Source organism: Paramormyrops kingsleyae, chromosome 1 (assembly GCF_048594095.1).
Source record: "Paramormyrops kingsleyae isolate MSU_618 chromosome 1, PKINGS_0.4, whole genome shotgun sequence".
Taxonomy (NCBI): domain Eukaryota; kingdom Metazoa; phylum Chordata; class Actinopteri; order Osteoglossiformes; family Mormyridae; genus Paramormyrops; species Paramormyrops kingsleyae.
The window spans coordinates 51,129,707-51,150,874 of record NC_132797.1 but is presented as its reverse complement, the minus strand read 5'-3'; the positions used below and the strand labels follow the sequence as shown (position 1 = coordinate 51,150,874).

The 21,168-nt window shown below is 39.1% G+C and overlaps 2 protein-coding genes and 1 long non-coding RNA gene across 17 annotated transcripts in view; 2 read left to right on the top strand and 1 right to left on the bottom strand.

Moving 5' to 3' along the window:
- Positions 1-4,163, bottom strand: part of pcnt (pericentrin) — a 63,454-nt gene extending 59,291 nt beyond the window's left edge. For 9 of the 13 annotated variants that reach the window (XM_072716335.1, XM_072716337.1, XM_072716358.1 and 6 more), the window contains exon 1: positions 2,765-3,924. In XM_072716335.1, coding sequence (XP_072572436.1) covers positions 2,765-2,896 — 132 coding nt within the window. In that variant the 5' untranslated portion in view covers positions 2,897-3,924. Of the gene's footprint in view, positions 1-2,755; positions 3,927-3,960 lie in introns of those variants that run through there. The other 4 variants (XR_011992970.1, XM_072716383.1, XM_072716350.1 and 1 more) reach the window with 4 other exon arrangements.
- Positions 4,164-4,252: 89 nt separating this feature from the next.
- On the top strand, positions 4,253-12,268 carry LOC111859975 (uncharacterized). Of its 3 annotated transcripts, none has more exons than XR_011992967.1 (4): positions 4,253-4,417; positions 4,595-4,707; positions 7,368-7,617; positions 8,267-12,268. It is a non-coding gene; the product is annotated as an uncharacterized lncRNA (long non-coding RNA). The 3 variants fall into 3 exon arrangements; XR_011992966.1 differs by having other exon boundaries at positions 7,368-7,640; XR_011992965.1 differs by having other exon boundaries at positions 7,368-12,268.
- Positions 12,269-16,362: 4,094 nt separating this feature from the next.
- Positions 16,363-20,729, top strand: LOC111845381 (transformer-2 protein homolog beta-like). Its single transcript, XM_023814770.2, has 8 exons — positions 16,363-16,511; positions 18,814-18,983; positions 19,249-19,402; positions 19,661-19,849; positions 19,927-20,042; positions 20,126-20,239; positions 20,315-20,385; positions 20,468-20,729. Exons 1-8 carry the CDS (start codon positions 16,479-16,481, stop codon positions 20,476-20,478), a joined length of 858 nt encoding a protein of 285 aa, XP_023670538.1. The 5' UTR covers positions 16,363-16,478; the 3' UTR covers positions 20,479-20,729.
- Positions 20,730-21,168: the final 439 nt, after the last annotated feature.

Here is a 21,168-nt window from a genome sequence, read left to right as displayed (position 1 = left end):
ACGTTATGCTCTGAAAAAACATTACTATAGGTGAAACCTATAGGAGCAACGTAAAAAAACTAGCTAGCAAATAATAAGCCCTATTATTTGAATTTTAGTGGTATTGATTCTGCATTCCACAATTTCATATTTACAGACATTTTTAGAAGCTTCTTCTGATAGCCCAGATACTGTTTTGTTAAATATACATAGATTAGATTTTATTCACAGACACAATATGAGGAAAAGGGAAGATGGAGACATCAGACACTTTTTTGGTGGTAAAAAAAAAGAGTAAGTAGGAAATATTAGTGTTAAGAGCTACAGAACACTACATTAAAAGTATGGGTGCAGTTTTGCAAACTTAATGTGTATGAAGGAAAGTGGTGGTCAGCAGAAGGCAGGAAAGGCACAGGAGCAGGCAGAAGGGACATGGCAGGATGAGGACAGTGAGCAGGCAGCAGGAAGATGGCAGGATGAGGATAGGACCAAGAGGTGAGTTAGAAATTAGGCTGTACTTTAAGATCTACTGTATCATCAAGACAGATATTAGCCTAATAGGCAAATATTTATTTCTGAAGGCTGTTGGAGTTGGGGGGACTGAGAGGGCAGGAATAACACCAGACTGCTGGACCAGACCAGGCTGTTTGTAAATGTATAGGCTTATTACTTTTACTAATATACTTCTTCTAGGATAATTCCTGGGAGTTATCAAAACCAAATTCTTTTGGATAGGGATAAGGATAATGAGATCTTCTGTATTGATTCTCATTTTGTCGCATGTCCAGACCATGACCATGTGTTGCATACATGTTAGTAAACACCCCTAGTGCATCTTGCACTCTTAACATTGATCCTGGTGGTGACTATTCGTATTGACGCGCTAGCGGACCATAATGGTCACAGAAGTCTTATGAAGGCAGTACCCCCCAATTATGGAGGGGTAATTCGCACTCTGTTTGAAGTGCTATGCTTCTGGTCTGCTGCATGTCTACAGCGCTCTCTGTGTCCCGTGCTAATAACTGGGAGCATCAGTTGAACTGGCGTTTAATATGGTGATCTATATAAGCAGTGCTAGAAGTGGAGAAATAAAAGTGTCGCTACTGCATTGACCGTGAGAACGGCGGCTGGGTTGTTGGGAACAACAGAAGCGCCTCAACAACAGTCAGTACTGCGCGCGCTGCCACGCCACTTCTCGCGTGACACTTGTCTCTGAGTAGTATAGAGTACTGGCAACTTGTGAGAAGTGGTGGTACAATAAAGATTAAAATATAGCAGTGCAGGTACTGCTTAATTTTTATTACTTATGTGATGACTGTGGCACACACTGTCACTTTACCTCGACCTGCAGAACTGTCGTAAACGCCGAAGTGAGTTGCGTTGTCAACCTGCGGTCGATTACTTTTCCTCAAGGACCCGGATGTGTGTCTCAATAGATTGAAATTGAATTTGTGAACTGAAATTTTTCCAGGTAGGATAAATTCAGTTTCAAGCAGTGTTGTCATCTTACTTTAAAAAATTAATTAGTTACAGTTACAAATTACTTCTGCCAAAAAGTAATTGAGTTAGTAACTCAGTTACCACACTGTAAAAGTAATTAGTTACTCAGCAACATAACTGACATTATTTTTTATGTTCTACAGCGCTATTATGTTCTATAACATCTTTAACGTCAAAGATGTTTACAATAACTGATTGAAGAATAAAAACAGTATTTTAGAACATTTGGTATTTATTTGAACTTAGCTTGCAGCCTGCCATATGATATGCCTAGAAATAAAAAACATATAAAAAATAAAAATTGAAAATAAAATTCAAGTGCAAAATTAAGACACACAAATGTAAACTTGGGTGAAAAGAAACAAAGGAAAATCTAGCCTTTAAGTACTGCAGTTACTCTGTAACTGTATATTAGGCCTACTGCACAATAAACGGAACACTATCCTACTCTTAAATATTCCGAAAAGTAACCAAATGAAATATTGAAAATAAATAATGTTAACACACTTTGCATTTAAGACCCAAAAAATCGAGCGATGCTTGTTTTAACGGAGTGTCTCCGTCTCCTTCGCTGGAGCTCACGCTAGCTGCATTTGGGGTTTGGTTAGCAGCAGCAACAAGTTTCGTGTTAGCATGTGTAGATGTAAGGTGCTTCATAAGGTTAGAGTTGCTTGAGGTAGACGTGGATAATATCTTTTTTCCTGGGCATAGCGTGCATGATACATATACATTATTGCCTTTAATTTCGACGAGGGAGAAGTAGTGCCGGTACTTCCAGTTTGGGAACGCTACCTTTGAATTTCCCTGGCTCGTCGCCATTGTCGCTGTCCAGTGTGTTCAGAGGTAGTGGAAGTCAGAGTGTCAGTGAGCGTGCAGTGAGACACCATGAGCATGGCATCCGCCCACCCAGCCAATCATCATCGCATTTGCAACGGCGTCATCATTATCTCTCGTCAGGCAGCTGATAAAGCCAAAGCTTGACATCTCACGCGTCATTCAACCAAATTTTAGTAACGCGCTACTTAACATTCTCAGTAACGATAACGGCGTTGCAAGTATGGGAAAAATAATTAATTAGATTACTCCGTTACTGAAAAAATAACGCCGTTAGTAACGCCATTATACTTAAACGCCGTTACTCCCAACACTGGTTTCAAGTTATTGGAATTCAGATTCAAACTATTAAATTCAGATTCCGTTTTGTAATGCGACAAATGCAGATTCAAATATACAATATTCATATTCAGTTTCTAGTGGCATAAATATTAGCACATACCCGCTTTACCTTCTTTCCTTCAACAATCTCCGGAATAGAGCACTGTTGCCTCACACCGCTGGGACCTGGGTTCAAGTCTTCACCATAGGTGTGCGTGTATGAGTGTGCCCCGTCCAGGGTTGTTCCCTGCCTCGTGCCCATTGCTTCCGGGATAGGCTCCGGACCCCCCGCGACCCAGTAGGATAAGCGGGTTGGAAAATGGATGGATGGGTGAAAAAATCCCGTTCTGGAAGATCGTGACCACTTGTGCCGGTGTTCTACCGAACCTTTCTGCGCATGTGCCCACCGTCTTGGGGTAAGGTAGGGGTGGGCAATCTTAACCGCAAAGTGCAGGTGTAACAGCTAACCTTTAGTAGGTATGTTACAAAAAAATCCAAATCCCCCATATAACAGAAAATGAATTTGATAGAGAACTAGATAAACAGAATGACACCAAAATCATTGAAATATCTTGAGAAATAAGGAAGTTATAGCAATTATAGTGACGGAAATAAGTGGTCATTTTTTCCTTTTGTTCTTAATGTATTTTAAACAAAGGCTGTGATCTTAAGTTGAGAAATTTAAAGAAATTTAATAAATTATGTGATCTTCAGAAAAATTAATCAATTTGTTTTATACGCTGTTTTAGTGAAAAAAGCCCTGCAGGAATGCACAAAATATCAGTGAAAGATCTCTCATAACAAACACACATGGTCATCTACAATGTAAACAAACGCGCTTGACGAATCAGGTTGCAGTATAGCAGTCACGTGACCTCTGGTGCACCTCATTATCGTGACCGCTCAGTTGGGAATGCTTTCGTTCGCAAGCAAAACCATTGACTTCGCAACTAAGAATTGTCACGAAATTTCACACAGACATGGTTGAATAAATGATATATCAAATCTATAGGATTTTATTAAAAATCTATTTACCTCTAGCGATTTTGAAGCGATGCCTTTGAGAAGTAATTTATCGGTAATTTTGCAACGGGAAAACGAAACACTTCTGACCGGTCAAAAACAGAAATTCGAAAACGAGGTTGTGACGAAAAATGTGAACTATGTCATCTATAAGCGTGTGCTCCTGGAACTTTAAAGATAAACCCACCGTTCAACTGTTTCCGCGGCTATGCTATTCCCCGCATCCACCAAACTCGTGATGACATAAACACACCTGCGCGGAAGAGCGGCGCAGCGGGAATCGGGAGATTGTAACATACCTACCTTTAGGTCAGCTGTTCAAACCCAGGTGTGAGGACTCCTCAGCCAATCAGTCCTCTAATTAGTAATATAATTAGGGAGCTGCAGCAAAAACCCGCATACACAGCGGCCCTTTGCGGAAAAGATTGGCCACCCCTGGGGTAAGGGTTAGGGCTATCGATTAACACTACAGTAGCCTAACTTGACAAAATAGCTCAACTCGTCAGAACACCGGAACAACGGAAGTACTTCCGGTTCATTACTCGCTTTTTTTTTTAGTTACCTGTCATGTCCGGCAGTTTAGCAAGCAGAGTACCGTGAAGCTAGCAAGAATAAGCAAGAATAATGAACCGGAAGTACTTTCGTTGTCATGGTTATAACAGAGCATTTTTCAAATTAAAAACTTGCGTGCTCTACGAGCTATCAAGGTGGACTTGCGGCTTTGTATTGAGTCTGCTGGTTTCTCGTGTGCGAATTGAAGGTAAAATTTTATATGATATACTTCACATATTTATATCTAAATTTGCTTATTCGTTTACAATTACCTAATAATTAAAAATAAAGAAATATATTTCGTTTTTAATGTTTTGCATTTGACATTGGAATTGTAAGTTAAATTTTAAGTTAAATATAATTGTTTTGGGCTAATTGTCTACAGTGATGGAAGACTACGGGACTGGATTCCGGCACAAGTTGGAGAAGTGGCCACGATCTTCCATAACGGGTTTTTTTCACAAAACCTCTATTCCGGAGATTGTTGAAGGAAAGAAGGTGAAGCGTCTCTTTCACCACTAAACTACAGCAGAAATACCTGAGCCTCAGAGCTAATATCAATGATTAAGTAAAGCACGTTTATACTTTCTATACTTTTCCGCATACTGTTTTTTGCCAGTTTTGAGCTGATTTTTGTAAAGTAAACATTCAGTAAATGGTATTCCCCATAAGTAAATAAATAATTTCTGTGGTATAGTAAGACATAATTTCGTTCTGAAAAAATATAATGAGCAGTTTGAGTTATACTTCCCGAAATAAGAATTATAGTAATTATAATTTTAAAAGAATGTCAGAAATTTCATATCAGGATATATTTCACATAGCTCAAATAGCCTAGGTGAAATTTACATGCATAACACAAATCTAAAAGATTGTGTCAGCTTCAAATCTGGTTAGGTACATTCTACAAATGCTCTTTGAATAGAAACAAGTGCCACTTATATCAAATAAGCGTCAGCAAAAAGTTTGCTGGGTTTGGAACATAGTGTCCCCAACGAGAAATTATGGCTGATTTTACATAGGTCAAATGTACATGCTTAAAATATCAAATTTAAAGGATTGTGTCAGCTACAAACCTAGTTAGGTACATTCTACTAAGGCTCCTTGAATAGCAACAAGTGCCACTTATATCAAATAAGCGTCAGCAAAAAGTTTGCTGGGTTTGGAACATAGTGCCCCCAACGCGCAATTAGGTCTGATCTTACATAGGTCAAATGTACATGCATAAAACACAAATAAAGGATTGTGTCAGCTTCAAACCTAGTTAGTTACATTCTACTAAGGCTCCTTGAATAGGAACAAGTGTCATTTATATCAAATAAGCGTCACCAAAAAGTTTGCTGGGTTTGGAACATAGTGTCCCCAACGCGCAATTAGGCCTGATTTTACATAGGTCAAATGTACATGCATAAAACACAAATAAAGGATTGTGTCAGCTTCAAACCTAGTTAGTTACATTCTACTAAGGCTTCTTGAATAGGAACAAGTGTCATTTATATCAAATAAGCGTCACCAAAAAGTTTGCTGGGTTTGGAACATAGTGTCCCCAAAGCGCAATTAGGCCTGATTTTACATAGGTCAAATGTACATGCATAAAACACAAATAAAGGATTGTGTCAGCTTCAAACCTAGTTAGTTACATTCTACTACGGCTCCTTGAATAGGAACAAGTGTCATTTATATCAAATAAGCGTCACCAAAAAGTTTGCTGGGTTTGGAACATAGTGTCCCCAACGCGCAATTAGGTCTGATTTTACATAGGTCAAATGTACATGCATAAAACACAAATAAAGGATTGTGTCAGCTTCAGACCTAGTTAGGTACATTCTACTACGGCTCCTTGAATAGGAACAAGTGTCATTTATGTCAAATAAGCGTCAGCAAAAAGTTTGCTGGGTTTGGAACATAGTGCCCCCAACGCGTAATTAGGCCTGATTTTACATAGATCAAATGTACATGCATAAAACACAAATAAAGGATTGTGTCAGCTTCAAACCTAGTTAGTTACATTCTACTAAGGCTCCTTGAATAGGAACAAGTGTCATTTATATCAAATAAGCGTCACCAAAAAGTTTGCTGGGTTTGGAACATAGTGTCCCCAACGCGCAATTAGACCTGATTTTACATAGGTCAAATGTACATGCATAAAACACAAATAAAGGATTGTGTCAGCTTCAAACCTAGTTAGTTACATTCTACTAAGGCTTCTTGAATAGGAACAAGTGTCATTTATATCAAATAAGCGTCACCAAAAAGTTTGCTGGGTTTGGAACATAGTGTCCCCAACGCGCAATTAGGTCTGATTTTACATAGGTCAAATGTACATGCATAAAACACAAATAAAGGATTGTGTCAGCTTCAAACCTAGTTAGTTACATTCTACTACGGCTCCTTGAATAGGAAAAAGTGTCATTTATATCAAATAAGCGTCACCAAAAAGTTTGCTGGGTTTGGAACATAGTGTCCCCAACGCGCAATTAGGTCTGATTTTACATAGGTCAAATGTACATGCATAAAACACAAATAAAGGATTGTGTCAGCTTCAGACCTAGTTAGGTACATTCTACTACGGCTCCTTGAATAGGATCAAGTGTCATTTATGTCAAATAAGCGTCAGCAAAAAGTTTGCTGGGTTTGGAACATAGTGTCCCCAACGCGCAATTAGGTCTGATTTTACATAGGTCAAATGTACATGCATAAAACACAAATAAAGGATTGTGTCAGTTTCAAACCTAGTTAGGTACATTCTACTACGGCTCCTTGAATAGGAACAAGTGTCATTTATATCAAATAAGCGTCACCAAAAAGTTTGCTGGGTTTGGAACATAGTGTCCCCAACGCGCAATTAGGCCTGATTTTACATAGGTCAAATGTACATGCATAAAACACAAATAAAGGATTGTGTCAGCTTCAAACCTAGTTAGTTACATTCTACTAAGGCTCCTTGAATAGGAACAAGTGTCATTTATATCAAATAAGCGTCACCAAAAAGTTTGCTGGGTTTGGAACATAGTGTCCCCAACGCGAAATTGCGGATTATTTACATATATTTACCTATATTGTGCCTTTCATTTATATTTTACATTGCCACATGCTGTTCTGAAGTGACATATGTTATCAGCTGCTTTGCGAACTTATTTTATTTATTTTTCTTTCAGTTTGTTCTGGTTGTGGGCGATTCCCATCTGAGAAGCCTTGTTGATGGCTTCGTCCTCATGCCAGAAGGGAGCCTTTCCTTTGGCTACAGTTGCACTCTAGGGGCAAGTGCTTCTGTCCTTCGACGTGAGGTTCAGGGTGAAAGTATTCCTTACACCCCTGACCTTGTGTGCCTCTTGGCTCCTGGGAACAACATCACCGAGAGTAACACCATTGAGCAGTCTGGGCGGGACTTCACCAGCCTTATCCAATGTGCGTTGAGCCAGTGGACTAAGGTATATTTAATTAGTGCTCTTTGTGTCCCAAGTGGTTAAAGTCTTCAGAAGCCGACAAGGCCAAAATAATAAACAAAACTACCTCTACCTATTCAGAAAAATAGACTAACTTACCTAATCCAAAGAAAAGAAATATACACCATCTACCCTCACTCCCTGTCTAACCCAAAACCAGGAGAAAAACAGAAAGTCATTCACAAAAAGTCAGTTCACACACAGATGAACAAACAACAATGGAACAGGTCTCTCTCGAGGTGTCGTCGGACGAGGCTTTAGAAGTGGTCCCATGTACAGCCAACCCATCCCAACACAGGAGGCCAGAACAATATAGTGATCATCCACTGGGTGGCAGTAGGCAGGGCCTGCACAAGGAAGACACACCCATCCCACCACCAGCACAAACACCCAAACAGTAAGAACAATATACTGGCGGTCGTAACAAATAGGTCTAGCCATTTATTTGAAAAAACAACCATTAAGCAAGTCATTTAGTTTTTTAAGGTGAATAACTATTTAAATAGAACAAAAAGTTTCCGTTTAATGTATCTTTATGTATGTTTAATCAGGTAGTATAATACTATGTGTTCTTAATTCATATTCTATCATTTTCCTCTTGTCTTCTGCAGAAACCATGGTATAATTGCCACCGAACAACAATGTCTTTGCAAATAAGGAAACATATAAACCACAGCTGCTGCTGTCTGTCTGTTTTTTAAAAAATGGACAATTATGGAAAATTTCTATCTCAAATTGTAACTGTATCACATCATTGTACAGTATGAGATACTGGGCAATTAAGAATTCTTGCAGTGCTTTGAGAATTTGTTTTATTTCCATTTTGTATATGTCCAAAGAATCCACGATGCGTGCACGAATCATTATACACTTACCATTTTTAGTACAATTCTGCATGTCAAAGGACACAACAACCCAATGTGATGATTTTATGTTAAAAGGGACAATAACATTATTAAAACACCACCAGTTACTTTTGTGTTTAGGTGGATTAGGCAAGATTTCAACATCTTTGCAGTAAAGGCTCTGTAATATTTGACTTACAAATATAGATGGTACTGTTAAAGTGCTCATGACTTTGTTCTGTAGAAGCTGCATGTATGCATCAATTATTCTATCATTTAGCCATTTCCCACCTCTAAGAATGTCAATGTCTTCTTTTGAAAGATTGCCTGTTTGATGTGTGACTTTTGTGGGCATATGTATATGTACTGGAAGTGAAAACTGCAGTTCACAGTCAGCCGTGCAGGTATGGCATATCTCTGTTGAATAATGTTGTTCTAAAACTGCTTCTTCACTGACATCATAGGACAGAAGACAAAAATGTGCTTTGGAGATTAATTTTGTGACAATATCAAAGGAATATTTTACAATATTATTATCATTCAGGCACCATTCATTGTTTGAATCTATTGTATAAATTGTAGTATATGGATATGTCAGAGAACACAGCAGCACAGCTCTTATTGTGTATAAATGCTCTTTAAAAAGTGAAGAGAGTTTTAAAAGTTGTGGTGCTACACTGCTTTTGGAACTTAAACTAACTAAAATCGATTGAGGAAGATGAGCAATGTTTGCTGTCCTCACTGTCAAAGAGTTGAAACATTTTTGGCACAAAACTGTATTACAGAGATTTGTGCAGACACTCTCGAGAAATTCTTTTTGGGATATTTCTGTTGCTGTTACAATATATTCTGGCCTATACTGAAACAGAATGTTGTTACATTTTGTGCAACTAAGATGTACATAAATATGAAGATAAAACAAATCACCTGAAAGAAAATTTGCAGACAGTGTTTGTGAAAGTAAACCTCCTATCACATTCTTGATATAACTTTCTGATATTTTATATTGCTGAATAGTGTTGTTAATTTTGATTGATCCAGCATTTAACAATACAGTACATGCATTGTGCAAGTGCTTAGAAGGTGACATGGCTGTAGCATGTTCTAGTCGGCAATAACATAGATTAAAAGCTTTGGTAGATCTAAGAAAAAATAATATAGGAGCTGCATTGACATCTTCAGTAAAGTCATTATGTGCTGAATCTGGTAATTTAGACGTACACCTTACGCTAGAACTCACTGATTGCTTTTTATATACAACTACACTTTTACTTAAGCAATTAGTTTGCTGTGAAGGGGTTGCTTTTTCATAAAAGTACAATACACCACTTCTTTCGTCTTCCATGTTAGACACTGATTCTAAACAAATATTAAGATCATTAACTCTGATTCTGCAATTACTCTCTTCAAATAATAATGACCAGTAATGTCCATGTCTGGATGATTCCCCTGTATGACATGAAATACATTTTAACCTATAGGTTTGTATTTTGCCATCTACTAAAGGGCACTGTATCAAGGGTGAGGATTTAACTTGGGTACGAATGGGTTTTAATAACCCTGCACGGCACACATAAATGATTAAAATGTCTGGAATACTTTTCCAACATTTTTCTACTTTGAATTGTCCATGGCATTTCTCACAGCTCCCAAAGTTGTCACCACATTCAACTTTATCCTTAAAGAGCTCAAGCACGGAAGTCGGTTTTTTCCCCACATTGACAAAAATGATAGAATTTGAATTTATTTCTCTAACTGTTACACAATTGCAATTGACACAATGAAGCCTGTATGCTACTGTGACCTCTGTTTTTATGTGCAGTGCATTTATCCATAACATGAAAGGATAAACAAAGTCTAAGGGATCGTTCTGTTGTCCGAAATGCAGAGTTGAGACAGAAGAACAGATTTCTTTAAGGACACATTTTAGATCTGTGGAGCTTATTGTGCACCCTGGATGTAAGATGGCAAACCGTAACAAACTAGCTAAATGATCCTGCATTGATGATTTTTGTACAATATGTGATACACTGTAAATTTTAAATATTTCTCTAACTATTGTAATATGTAGAAAACATTGAACAACTGAATTAAACCAACAGTTTTGGTATATGTTTTCAAATTTACAAATGTCTGCTGTTAGTGTAGCCTCTGGGGGATTCTTCACTTGACCGCTTGAGGAATTCTTATTCACAATGCATTTATTATTGAGACTAAAAATATCTGTCTGCTTTGGAGGTGGCTTTTGAAAAGATTTTTTCAGATGTTTCGGAATTTTTTTCTTTTTATTCCATGTCTCCTCTGGCTCCTCTGATGACAGAGGTCTTTTTAGTGCTTTAAGTCGTACCTTTTCACAGAACTCTCTCTCTCTTGCTCTGTATACTGTAAATCATAAAGTTTAATTATACATTCGTCAACTCTCATTTTTTCTTCACTTAAAAACAAGTGTTTTGTATTTTTAAAGGTTACCTCAAATATTGCTGTGGTTTCATTTTCATACCTTTGAATTACTTTATAAGAAGGACAAAATCTCCTCAAATCCCCAGAAAGCAAATTTGACCATAAAGGGATAACAGGGAGAAAATTGCTATATAATTTATCGAGGAGTGTGGGACCAAAATAAAAATTCCTTTGAAAGGATTCTAATTTTGTCTCAGCTTCACATTTCAATCTAATTGATTGAAACCAGTTAAAGAAGGGGGACTTTACTGTATCAAGAGCTGGACAACATTCTTCATTTATGTATGATGTTGTGTCTTCAGGTTCTTGTTGTACATTTAATTTTAGAACTTTAGATTTGATATTTGAAATACTCATCTCTACAGATTGTGTATAGTATTTGCTTCCTAGTACAATGCAAACATCATGCACAATAGAACAAATTTCTTGCATAGAGGATGATTTTATCAGGATGCTGAATATGTACATCCCCACAGTGTATCTCTTATCTTTACCACTGTACTGCTTCTTACAAATTTCACTTGCCTGTCTCATCAGATGGCTTTTGCAGGATCTTACTATACAGAATTTTAAATCTTCCTGTGATGCACAACCACTGACAATTCTCCAACAGCGTAATAAATGATTCCATGGTATTATTATTCAAAACATTCATTGCAGCCTTTAATAAAACAATTGATCTGTCACTATTGATCTGTACTGGCAGAGTGTTCTTCTGAAACAGTTGTCTTTCATGGTCTCTAACTGCTGTAAGTAAATGTTGTACTGCACTCTGTGTGTGTTCTTCAGAAATCATAAATGCAATTGGTGCCGTAATGTGCTGTAATGCTGGGTTACTCACTACGATTTCATAATACAAAATCCGTTTTTTAGTGATGTTTGACTTTATTATCCCTCCAGTTGCATCCCAGAACACAGGAGTACATTTAGCCATTTCATGCCAAAGTCTTATGCCTCCCTCTGTAAAACATATTACTTTAAGTGGTACAGCTTGTATTACCTGAATAAACCCCTTTATACACATAGCATTAGTATGTTTCTGTTCCAGGTTATCTTTTAGAATCTGTAGAGATCTAATCTCATCCAAATCGAGTAAATTTTTCATTTTGTGTTCAGATTTAATTTTTCTTAGTACTGCTGTGCTGGTTCCTATTCCTGATCTGTTTTGAGCTGACAAAGAATCTGGATCTGCGTTTCCTAATGCATTATTATACATTCGGTAAGGTTTTATATTTTCTAATTTCACTGCTATTTCTTCTCGTTCATTACTTCTGAATGGCCGTGCCTTTAGCTTATCACAAGCGTGTATTATCATCCCACTATAAGTAATTGTAAACTGTAATTTTGTTTCATCTTCTAAGTTTATACAGAAAGCCATTGTGCATGATTTATAAGCACAGTATCCCTGTATTCTTAAAAGAAAGGTATTTCTTTTTCTTACTTTGGCTTGACTTAAAATGTGGTTTTTAAAAACAATTACACAGTAAGGATTAGACTTTTTAATTTTATCAACAAATGTTTTTTGCCAAGTGTACTTTTGAAAGTATTTACCAGCTCTTTTGGCATTTAAGAATGTCCACTCCTCTTGGGTAAGGGTAAAATCTGAGTTTTCTGGGGCAAAGGTTTTAAATTCTCCAAAAGATGCATTTTTTGAAAGAATGCACCTCAAAGTTTCCTCAGAAATGAATTTGTTTTCTTCTCTCACTGGTTCAATGGCACCCTTAGTTAAAATAAGAGCTTCTTCTGAGGGCATTTTTTTTAAATCGTTAAATGAACTGAAATTTTGAAATTGAGACACACAGCTATTACTAGGAAATTGTGTCTTGTAATTCTCTGTTTCAAAGCCATGTCTGGTGTTGTTTACTTCTGTTACGTGGTCCATGTGTACCGTGTCTGTTTTAGGGTCTGTGGGTTCTATGTTTTGTCCTGTTCCATGGTCCATGTGTACTGTGTCTGTTTTAGGATCTATGGGTTCTATGTTTTGTCCTGTTCCATGGTCCATGTGTACCACGTCTGTTTCAGAGTCTATGAGATCTATATTTTGTCCTGTTCCAAGGTCCTTGTGTATCAGGTCTGCTTCACATTCTGTGTGTTTCATGTCTTGATGCATGTTGCCATGTTCTCCATCTTGTTGAGGTTTCTTTTTGCCCTTTTCCATTTCACTGTGCACTAACAGCTTATGTGTTACATAGTCTTTGTGTTCATTCTCACTTTTCAAAATAAACCCTTTTCTTAAAGTTACAATTTGCAATTTGCATGATGTGGCAGAACAAATATAGCCTACATTCTCAAAATCAAAATATTTATCATTAGAAATGCCTATGCAATCAAAGTGATACCACTGATTGCAAATATCACAAGCGATCATGGGTTGATTGTTTTTTTTAGAAGATTTACAAATACAATACTGTTTTGTTGCAAGTGCCTCTGAAGAAAAATCAGTGTCATGTAACTTTTTACCAACTTTCTTTTTGGGTCTCTTATTCCCTACATTTGGTTCCTTTGAAAATTTTTGAATTTCTGTTGTAGAACTTGAACATGTGTCATTGTGTAACCCAAATGTTTGTGTGGATATATTGCTATTTAGTGTTTCAACTAGTTTGTGAATATCGTTCCTGTTTTCATTCCATATTTGACGAAGTAACTTTACACTACGTTTTGCTGCTTCCGGGCGACTAAATGGCCAAGACAGAAACTTAGCAACATCTTTCCAAAATCCATAATCCAGCTCTTTATGCATATTTGACTCCCTAACAGAACATATGGCTTTTGCAATTTCAAAATATTCTAAGGTTGCATGCTTTTTGCCTTTAAATGATTTATGTTTAATGGCTTCCACTTGGACATTGCTTTTACTCGGTGTGCCACCTAACAGTTTTTTTACAGAATAGTAAAACTTTTTCTGACCTGCACTCCTCCTGCTATCCTGCCTTTCCTCACCTTCACCTTTCTCACCTGCTCTCCTCCTGCTATCCTGCCTTTCCTCACCTTCACCTTTCTCACCTGCTCTCCTCCTGCTGTCCTGCCTCTCCTCACCTTCACCTTTCTCACCTGCTCTCCTCCTGCTGTCCTGCCTCCTCACCTTCACTTTTCTCACCTGCTCTCCTCCTGCTGTCCTGCCTCTCCTCACCTTCACCTTTCTCACCTGCTCTCCTCCTGCTGTCCTGCCTCTCCTCACTTTTTACCTATGTAAAATCAGGCCTAATTACGCGTTGGGGGCACTATGTTCCAAACCCAGCAAACTTTTTGCTGACGTTTATTTGATATAAATGACACTTGTTCCTATTCAAGGAGCCGTAGTAGAATGTACCTAACTAGGTTTGAAGCTGACACAATCCTTTATTTGTGTTTTATGCATGTACATTTGACCTATGTAAAATCAGGCCTAATTGCGCGTTGGGGGCACTATGTTCCAAACCCAGCAAACTTTTTGCTGACGCTTATTTGATATAAATGACACTTTTTCCTATTCAAGGAGCCTTAGTAGAATGTAACTAACTAGGTTTGAAGCTGACACAATCCTTTATTTGTGTTTTATGCATGTACATTTGATCTATGTAAAATCAGGCCTAATTACGCGTTGGGGACACTATGTTCCAAACCCAGCAAACTTTTTGCTGACGTGTATTTGATATAAATGACACTTGTTCCTATTCAAGGAGCCTTAGTAGAATGTAACTAACTAGGTTTGAAACTGACACAATCCTATATTTGTGTTTTATGCATGTACATTTGACCTATGTAAAATCAGACCTAATTGCGCGTTGGGGACACTATGTTCCTAACCCAGCAAACTTTTTACTGACGCTTATTTGATATAAATGACACTTGTTCCTATTCAAGGAGCCTTAGTAGAATGTAACTAACTAGGTTTGAAACTGACACAATCCTTTATTTGTGTTTTATGCATGTACATTTGACCTATGTAAAATCAGGCCTAATTGCGCGTTGGGGGCACTATGTTCCAAACCCAGCAAACTTTTTGCTGACGCTTATTTGATATAAATGACACTTGTTCCTATTCAAGGAGCCGTAGTAGAATGTACCTAACTAGGTTTGAAGCTGACACAATCCTTTATTTGTGTTTTATGCATGTACATTTGACCTATGTAAGATCAGACCTAATTGCGCGTTGGGGACACTATGTCTCTAACCCAGCAAACTTTTTGCTGACGCTTATTTGATATAAATGACACTTGTTGCTATTCAAGAAGCCGTAGTAGAATGTACCTAACTAGGTTTGAAGCTGACACAATCCTTTATTTGTGTTTTATGCATGTACATTTGACCTATGTAAAATCAGGCCTAATTGCGCATTGGGGGGACTAGGTTTCAAATCCAGCAAATGTTTTCCTGACGATTACTTTTATGCAACAACATATGGTATAAATGTTTGTGCAGTTCTCTTACTTTTTTATCTTGGATGGTTAAAATTTATTTAAAATAAGTAAGGAAAGCTGTATAATAAACAAAATAATTTACGTATTTTATGTATAAAATAAGGTAAATTTAGAAGTTTCTCAATATTTTTATACATTTACTTTTATTTATGATAAAATTTGGCGATGTAAGTATAATATATCACAGCACTTATTATTCTTGCACATAATTCACCATTCAATGGATTAATCGCCTATTAAAACCGAACTTTTATTTTGACACAATAAGCGGATATAGCGACCGGAAGTCTCCCTCTTATTCTTGCCAGCTTCACACTGCTAGCAAGAGTGATGTTAGTCTGGGTGCTTTATTGTGCCAACACTTTTATTTTGCCAAGTGGAGCTTCGGATTTAAGCTCCTCTTGTTACTTGAGGTATACTCTTTATTAATCGGTTATATGTCATTGCGCCACAAAGCCGGAGCTGACAGGGGGGGTTAGTGGGGAAAAAATAGAGAGAGAAAGTGAGAAAGGAGAGAAAGGGGTGAGAGACAGAGGAAGTAGAAAAATAAATAAATGCATAATAAAAATAAAATAAGGAGGGGGGTCAGAGAGAGAGACAGGGAAAGAGAAATATACATAAACAGTAGAACAAAAAAGAAAGAGTAATAAAAGGACAGCTTCTGCATCTTACTGCTGGACACTATCATCACACCAGTTGCTGTATCTGAAAGATAAAATCCAGGGACACACACAAACAGTATACACACAAAGAAACCAGTGGTACTATTATGACATGGGAATATGCTTGTGTCAGTATCTGCTCCTGGAATTAAATACGTTAATACCAGCGGAAAAAAAAAAATATATATATATATATATATATACACACACACACATACACATACACATATATATATGCATACATATATATGCACAAGCAGACCACCAGGAACACTCTAAATATTGTCGTACCCGTATCTGCATTCAGATTCATTACTCTTGCTATCGTCGCGGTACTGTAGCAGGGTTAGTCTTTGTGTCGTCATTTCCGGTAATGTGGATGTAGCTTATCCAAGGGAAAGGAATTAGTCAGCCATTGTGCTTTCGTTTAATTAAATAAATCCCAATAAAGAAGACATGAGCGACGCTGAGAAGGATTTTGTCGAACGAGTGCGTAAGATGGAAGCTTTTGGAAGCGATTTCATGAAGCACTTTGTGTTTATATTATGTTTTTGTCAGAGACACTGTGAGATACGTCCCTCGCTTTCATAGGCCAGATATCCGTCGCCTAGACGCGGTATTCTAGTTCTATGCTTTGATAGATTGCCGTATTTGGTTATTTTCCTTTTAATCAAAAATGTTTTAAAATTCTTACTTGTATGCAGTGGGAATTAGCCTTCCTTTATGTCTGACGAAAACTCTTTAAATATTATGAGACGGGATTCATGGCATTATATGAAACACATTTTAATAAGCATTTGTACTGCGCCTGGAGCAGCCGCCACATCTTAGTATTAGCACAGAACGGTAGGCGAGCGGATATGCAGTGGCTCCAGCTCGCGTTTTGATATGCTGTGCTCGCTGTTTCCCGTGTTGGTGTCATGCGAGCGTTTTTGTAAAATGTGCTGTGGCCTGTTGTGAGCATGTGCCGCGGCATCGATGACGTAAACATTAGTAAACATTTAGACCACGTGACAAGCGTGGATTCCATCCAGACGTTTAATCTGGATCAGATTTATTCTGAAATTCTCTCACACGGGGAATTTATCTCCGATTGTCAATGACCTTTATACATACAGTAGAATATTTATACAGGTCAGAGTTCTCATGCAGTATGGTTTTTCAGGTTTTTGTCAAGTGTTTCTTAGGTTAGGTGTGGGGGCAGTATGATGAGGGATGTGTATTGTTTAGTGATGGCATGTTTCATCTGTCTATGGAGCTAAACAAACACTTAATATCATAACTGTGAATTAATATAGGCTAGTTATTTTTTCGTGACAGTTATAACTGCTTGTAACTATGGATGCACCGATTGCAATTTTCTTGGCCCGATTACCGATTTTTTGGTATGTGCGATCAGCCGATACCGATTTTTCTGATACCGATTTTTGCCCTGAGAACAGAAAATATATACGCAAAACATTTTCTTTACCTTTATTTTCATCATAAACTCTTATTAAACTTTACAAATTCAAATAAATAAAACCCCAACTACAACTAAACATTAATATATTCTTTTAAAATTATAATAGGTGCAGCAAGTAAAAGAAAAATATGTAACAAGACACCTCATCCAGTGCCATGAATTCTGTAATTTTCCTTATAATTTCTTTGATCTTTTTACTGCTTATACCAACGAAAGATAGTCAAGTCAAGTCAAGTGTATTTAAATTTGTTGTATTAAATGTCTTTGTACTGGTTCCCCCACGGTGTACCTGGTCCTTACATTTTCTGCAGATAGCGAATTTTGGATCTGCTCACACTGAAGAATTTCCAAATTACGGACATTTTTGCGTGTCTGAAAGTGCGCGTGACTGCACATATGATTTAATGCGTATGCGCATGATCGGTTCGTAATTAGAAATACGTGAGACTGATCAGCCGATCACCGATCAGGCTGAAAATCAGCCCATTCCAATTGCTGGCCGATCGATTGGTGCATCGGTGCCTGTAACGCTTGCCAAATTAAGTGCTCAACAATTTTTCCATCGCCAGAGGATAGAATAATGTGTAGGCTTTACCATTCTGCTCCCATTCCCACAGAACCTCTCCGTGAAATAGCGATATTTAAGCAGGCCATATTGTGTGTGTGTGTGTGTATGGGGTATAAGAAGGTGATGAGAGAGATGCGTCGTCACCCCCACCTAACCAAATGGCAGAACTGTTTAATCGATACTTTACCTACCTTGCCTTGTTTTTTTCCCTGGAAAATATCTAAACAAGCACATTTTATTAGAGTTTTATAAGACCATCTGCTAAATGACAACGTAATATAGTCTATTAGTGCCGTTAACCTACTGAATTCCATGATGCATGCACTGGGGCAGGGGTAGGAATCAGACTTCCCAAGAGTGTCAATAAGGCCTTGCCGTAGATGATTGATTGGTTGGATAGATTTTTTTTTTTTTTTGGTGTGGCAGCCCGCCACAGAGAAATGTTACCAATGGAAACACTGAAATATATTTACTTGTATGTGTGGGTATGTGTACAAAAAGTGCAAAAGTGTATAAGAGCTGGTGGTTGCACTCAAAAGTACCATAAGGTGGCTTGCTGAGCTCAAGTTCCTGTTCTAAAAAATCAGCATGTGCAGCACCACTCTTCATAGTTTTACTTTGCTGCTGCCACAATTGATTTAGATTTTAGGGTCATACTGGTTGTTATTTCTATCATCATGCTTGAATGAATCAGCTTAGCATTTATACAAGCTTGTCTTGCTGGAGTGTTGGTGACTCAGGCTGTTTTGTTGATTTAGGAGTCCCACTCGCCCTCAAGGAGTGTCAGCCCTCAGGGTTCTGTCCATTCTGCTCATTCTGCTCAGTCTGCCAGTAACTCCCCAGCCCAGTCTCCTGTCCATTCTAAGGAGGGCTCGCAACAGTCCAGATCCAAGTCTCAGTCTCGCTCTCGCTCAAGATCAAAATCTCGGTGAGTGTGTGTGTGTGGATGATTGAATGCCTTCTGGAGGTGATGTTTAGTTGATGCTTTAAGTTGGTGTTTTCCAAATCAGTCCTTGAGAATGCCCAGGCAATCCACAGTTTTGCTCCCTCTCAGCTCCCAATGCACCTGTACCAGGTATTCGGTGTTCTTGATTGGCTGAGAGCTGGAAGGGAGCAAAAATGTGGATTGACTCGGTTGGGAAATAATACTACTTTAAGTTATGGGTGGGTTTGTTTGTGGATGTGTCCTGCAGGTCAAGGTCACACAGAGGTTCCCGCCGTCGTTATTCACGGTCACGGTCCCACCACCGGCGGTCGCGGAGCCGCTCCTACAGCGCTGAGTACCGCCGGGAGAGGAGCCACAGCCGCTCACCCATGTCAAACCGGCGGCGCCACATTGGCAGCAGGGTACAACCTTCTCCAACCCAACCACCCACCCACCCACCTGCCTGCCCGCCCGCCTGCCCGCCCACAGGGCTTCATGGTTAAAACCATAAAGAAGTTGTGTAACTCCTGCTCCAGTACTGCTTACACTTTTACCTGGGCATTCCTTGGAAGCTCAGCCTATCCACACTTATACCTAGTCGACTCTTCAAGAACCCGTATGTTCATATTGAAGCTTATAGTGTTGATCACATTATGAAAGATAGCCCCACCCCCCCACAGGCAAACCCGGACCCTAACTGCTGCCTTGGGGTGTTTGGTCTCAGCCTTTACACCACGGAGCGGGACCTGAGGGAGGTCTTCTCCAAATATGGCCCCCTAACGGATGTCACCATTGTGTACGATCAGCAGTCCCGGAGGTCGCGCGGCTTTGCTTTTGTCTACTTTGAGAACAGAGAGGATTCCAAAGAGGTTGGTGTGCCTGGGGAGCAGCACTGAAGCATGGCCCCTGTAGGTTTGGATGCACTAAGCTGTGCCTCTGCTCTCAGGCAAAGGAGCAAGCCAATGGCATGGAGCTTGACGGCCGCCGCATACGAGTGGATTTTTCAATCACAAAACGGCCGCACACCCCCACACCAGGGATTTACATGGGCCGGCCCACATAGTGAGTATATCTGTCTGGAGCAGGTCACTTTCTGAGGGTGGGGGCCACCAGCTGCAGCATCACCTTCTGTGTGCTCTGTGCAGTGGAGGTCCCAGCTTTGCCCGGCGCTCCAGAGATTACTACGACCGTGGCTATGAAAGAGGCTATGAACGTGGCTATGACCGTTATGATGACCGCGAGTACTACCGGTCCTACAGGTGGGTAGAAAGTGCCATAGTGAATGTCGGTGGCACAGTGGCTGACACACAGTTGAATGGGGTCTTTGTTTTCAGACGCAGGTCCCCGTCGCCATACTACAGAGGGGCATACAGGTCCCGCTCCCGGTCACGCTCCTACTCGCCTCGTGAGTACAGCAGAGCCACGTCCCACCCTAAATGTTTATGTGCTCCATTGTTGCTCTCCTGATGCCTCACTTTCCTCTCTAGGTCATTACTGAGAGTGCCGTTTCCATTCCAACCTGGACATACAAGGGGGACCAGGATAGGGTGGGAGGGGGTGAAAGTGCGGGTGTTCAGAGCAGTTTCGTGATATTTTTACTGTTAATTTGATGCATTTGTAATGTCTTCCAATTTTTAATTGTATTCAAGTTGGTGTACAATGCTTGGTCAAGCATCATCCGTGTCATTTTTAGTTATGCAGTATTCATGTAATAAACGGCACCCACACACAGGCCTGTATGTCTTCTCAGAGCAGGATCAGCTTATCCTTTTTTTCTGCTTATGGCCCACACTTCCAAGAGTGGACATGTGCCTTTTAACAGACGTTGTAGTTCTCATCAGGAGCCTTGCTTGGATATTAAGACACCTGGGACTTAGTCTCAGCCCTCAAACTGACAGCAGGGTGGTTTAAACATCCAAGCTAAACAAATCACTGGGGATTCCTGTCCCCCATGCCCCAGTCTAGAGACTGGGGCATGGGGGACATGCTGAGGTCTGTGATCCAGTTCTAGGGTTAAGAATTTTATTTGTCTCTCAAATTATGATCCCTGTCCAGACAAAAGTCATGCATCATTCTCAGTGCAGCTGATATCAGACACTCTAAGAATGGACTGAATTGAGTGTGGTACAACAGTCTTCCCATAAATACTTGATCCCCCCCCCCCCTTACAGTTTAGCAAATCTAGACA